Here is a 4,113-nt window from a genome sequence, read left to right as displayed (position 1 = left end):
TAACATCCGATCAGTGACTGTGCAATTCACTCTTAAATAGTAGCTAGTAGCCTGCTCGTGTCCCACGATAGGATCATTTTTGACAGCACCACTAGCCTTATTATCAATGAGTCATGTTTATTTTCTGCAGAGCTATCGAAAATGTCTACAGCCAAGCACAGGATGCGCGATAAGAAGATGAGGAACCAGCCGATCAACGTCACCTATTCCTCACAGGGCAACTCACACTGGAGGAACGGAGGGACACTCCTACAGGTCGAGGCCATGATCTGTCTCCACATCCATGGGGCCAGGGTTCCCACTCCGGCCATGCCCAGGAGGGGGCTGGGTCCGGGGCCACCAGAGAGAAGGACACGGGGGATACCCGCAGGCTCTGCCCACACACATCACTGGTAAAGAACACCTTCCTCTGCATACATTTACATTTAAGTCATTTAGCAGACGCTCTTATCCAGAGCGACTTACAAATTGGTGCATTCACCTTATGACATCCAGTGGAACAGTAGTGCATCTAAATCTTTTAAGGGGGGGGTGAGAGGGATTACTTTATCCTATCCTAGGTATTCCTTAAAGAGGTGGGGTTTCAGGTGTCTCCGGAAGGTGGTGATTGACTCCGCTGTCCTGGCGTCGTGAGGGAGTTTGTTCCACCAATTGCATACAGTTGTCAAATGTATTTTAAAATGGATGCTCATGTCTTGATGGGTTTTAAACTGATACAGGTTCTAACTGAGCACTTCTGCATGTCAATGTTGAACCATCTGTAAATGAACAGCTTTTATTACATTCAATTCAAATGGCATTTAGAATGAGTCTGATGCTCCAATCCATTGACTCCCAGCCAGCCTTTTGTGATGTGTGGTGCTGTGCCTCCTCTCCTCAGCCTCAGCGTTTGCCAAGGCCCGGGCTGCAGAGGTGAAGGCCATGTTGATGGCCGTCACCAAGACAACAGGCAGCTCCCATGTGTTTGGAGCTCTTCCTAAACACATGAGGAGAAGAGCCATGAGCCATAACACCAAGAGACTGCCCTGCAGGCTGAGAGATATGGCCAACAACATGGTGGGTTTGTCTAAGTAACACACACAGTCACACTTAGTCACAGTCACACTTAGTCTCACACACACAGTCACACTTAGTCTCACACACACAGTCACACTTAGTCACACACACAGTCACACTTAGTCACACACACTTAGTCTCACACACACAGTCTCACACACACAGACACACACACACACACACAGTCACACACACACACAGTCACACACACACAGTCACACACACACACACACAGTCACACAGTCACACACACACACAGTCACACACACAGTCACACACACAGACACACACACACACACACAGTCACACACACTTAGTCACACGTTCCCAGTCACACTTAGTCACACGTTCCCAGTCACATACACACTCAGTCACTCTGTCACACACTCTCTGTCACACACTCTCAGTCACACACTCTCAGTCACACACTCTCAGTCACACACTCTCAGTCACACACTCTCAGTCACACACTCTCAGTCACACACTCTCAGTCACACACACTCAGTCACACACACTCAGTCACACACACTCAGTCACACACACTCAGTCACAGTGAAACGCTGCTGCCTTTCTCTCTCTTGACTTTAAAGCATGGTCCCAGATCTGTCTCTGTTATTGTCATGTCCATACATGGAGGAAGGACTGGCCACACCTAGAGCCGGAGTAGTCACACCTAGAGCCGGAGTAGTCACACCTAGAGCCGGACTGGCCACACCTAGAGCCGGACTGGCCACACCTAGAGCCGGACTGGCCACACCTAGAGCCGGACTGGCCACACCTAGAGCCGGACTGGCCACACCTAGAGCCGGACTAGCCACACCTAGAGAGGGACTAGCCACACCTAGAGCCGGACTAGCCACACCTAGGACTGGCCACACCTAGAGCCGGACTGGCCACACCTAGAGCCGGACTGGCCACACCTAGAGCCGGACTAGCCACACCTAGGACTAGCCACACCTAGAGCCGGACTAGCCACACCTAGAGCCGGACTAGCCACACCTAGAGCCGGACTAGCCACACCTAGAGAGGGACTAGCCACACCTAGAGCCGGACTAGCCACACCTAGGACTGGCCACACCTAGAGCCGGACTGGCCACACCTAGAGCCGGACTGGCCACACCTAGAGCCGGACTGGCCACACCTAGAGCCGGACTAGCCACACCTAGGACTAGCCACACCTAGGACTAGCCACACCTAGGACTAGCCACACCTAGAGCCGGACTAGCCACACCTAGAGCCGGACTGGCCACACCTAGGACTAGCCACACCTAGAGCCGGACTAGCCACACCTAGAGCCGGACTAGCCACACCTAGAGCCGGACTAGCCACACCTAGAGCCGGACTAATATAAACATCCTGTATGTTTCCTCTCTGGTCCAGTTGGAGAAGAGTCAGAAGGCTGGTCAGAAGGTGAAGAAGGAACAGTCCAAGAGCAAGAGCCGTAAAGCCCGGCGTCGCCACGGCAACATGCTCCTGGAGTTCAACCGCCGCCAGCGGAAGAACCTGTGGCTGGAGACTCACATCTGGCACGCCAAGCGCTTCCACGTGGTCAAGAGATGGGGCTACTGTCTGGGAGACAGGCCAACCTACAAGTGTTACAGAGCCTGCTACAGAGCCATGAGCTCCCACTGTCTCCTACAGGTTAGTGTCTTTACCCACGGAGGCTTTTTGGGGGCTGGATATCTGGGAAGCACTTTGGGACAACTGATAGGAAATACATTTTGATTTGATTGACTGATTTTATAGGGTCCTGTTCAAATTACGGCTCAATAAGGTTAGGAGTTCTCCAGACCTGGGAAAACTAGTTTTAAATGACTGCTCAATAAGGTTAGAAGTTCTCCAGACCTGGGAAAACTCTGGTTTTAAATTACTGCTCAATAAGGTTAGGAGTTCTCCAGACCTGGGAAAACTCTAGTTTTAAATTACTGCTCAATAAGGTTAGGAGTTCTCCAGACCTGGGAAAACTCTAGTTTTAAATTACTGCTCAATAAGGTTAGGAGTTCTCCAGACCTGGGAAAACTCTAGTTTTAAATTACTGCTCAATAAGGTTAGGAGTTCTCCAGACCTGGGAAAACTCTAGTTTTTAAATTACTGCTCAATAAGGTTAGGAGTTCTCCAGACCTGGGAAAACTCTAGTTTAATTGTTCTTTGTGGAAAGTTTAAATCATTTCTGGGGGACTATTTTCAATACAGATCCACAACAGTGAGGGGACATGAATCACCTTAACATTGAGCTAGATCAGTGAGGGATATGAATCAGTGAGCTAGATCTATGACAGTGAGGATATGAATCACCTTAACATTGAGCTAGATCTAGGTGACAGTGAGGATATGAATCACCTTAACATTGAGCTAGATCTAGGTGACAGTGAGGATATGAATCACCTTAACATTGAGCTAGATCTAGGTGACAGTGAGGATATGAATCACCTTAACATTGAGCTAGATCTAGGTGACAGTGGAGGGATATGAATCACCTTAACATTGAGCTAGATCTAGGTGACAGTGAGGGATATGATCACCTAACATTGAGCTAGATCTAGGTGACAGTGAGGATATGAATCACCTTAACATTGAGCTAGATCTAGGTGACAGTGAGGGGATGAATCACCTTAACATTGAGCTAGTGACAGTGATATGAATCACCTTAACATTGAGCTAGTAACAGTGAGGGATATGAATCACCTTAACATTGAGCTAGGTAACAGTGAGGATATAATCACCTTAACATTGAGCTGGGTGACAGTGAGGGATATGAATCACCTTAACATTGAGCTAGGTAACAGTGAGGGATAAGGAATCACCTTAACATTGAGCTAGGTGACAGTGAGGGATATGAATCACCTTAACATTGAGCTTAGGTGACAGTGAGGATATGAATCACCTTAACATTGAGCTAGGTAACAGTGAGGGATATGAATCACCATTGAGCTAGGTGACAGTGAGGGATATGAATCACCTAACATTGAGCTAGGTAACAGTGAGGGACATGAATCACCTTAACATTGAGCTAGGTGACAGTGAGGGGATATGAATCACCTTAACATTGAGCTAGGT

The 4,113-nt window shown here is 48.6% G+C and overlaps 1 protein-coding gene across 1 annotated transcript; it reads left to right on the top strand.

The window, feature by feature from the left end:
• Positions 1-283: 283 nt before the first annotated feature.
• LOC135566535 (ribonucleases P/MRP protein subunit POP1-like) lies at positions 284-2,796 on the top strand. The gene is made up of 3 exons (XM_065014229.1): positions 284-392; positions 881-1,056; positions 2,437-2,796. The coding sequence occupies exons 1-3, from the start codon at positions 284-286 to the stop codon at positions 2,779-2,781; spliced, it is 630 nt and encodes a 209-aa protein (XP_064870301.1). The 3' UTR covers positions 2,782-2,796.
• The last annotated feature ends 1,317 nt before the right edge of the window (positions 2,797-4,113 follow it).

The sequence above is a fragment of the Oncorhynchus nerka genome, unplaced genomic scaffold, assembly GCF_034236695.1.
Source record: "Oncorhynchus nerka isolate Pitt River unplaced genomic scaffold, Oner_Uvic_2.0 unplaced_scaffold_4361, whole genome shotgun sequence".
Taxonomy (NCBI): Eukaryota; Metazoa; Chordata; class Actinopteri; order Salmoniformes; family Salmonidae; genus Oncorhynchus; species Oncorhynchus nerka.
Note: the sequence above shows the minus strand (reverse complement) of the source record. Positions and strands in the feature narration are given on the sequence as shown.

Coding starts and splice junctions, on each gene's coding strand:
- LOC135566535 (XM_065014229.1), top strand. CDS start 284: ATGGGGCCAGGGTTCCCACTCCGGCCATGCCCAGGAGGGGGCTGGGTC. Junction 393..880: donor TCTGCCCACACACATCACTG/GTAAAGAACACC, acceptor TCCTCTCCTCAG/CCTCAGCGTTTGCCAAGGCC. Junction 1,057..2,436: donor GAGATATGGCCAACAACATG/GTGGGTTTGTCT, acceptor TCTCTGGTCCAG/TTGGAGAAGAGTCAGAAGGC.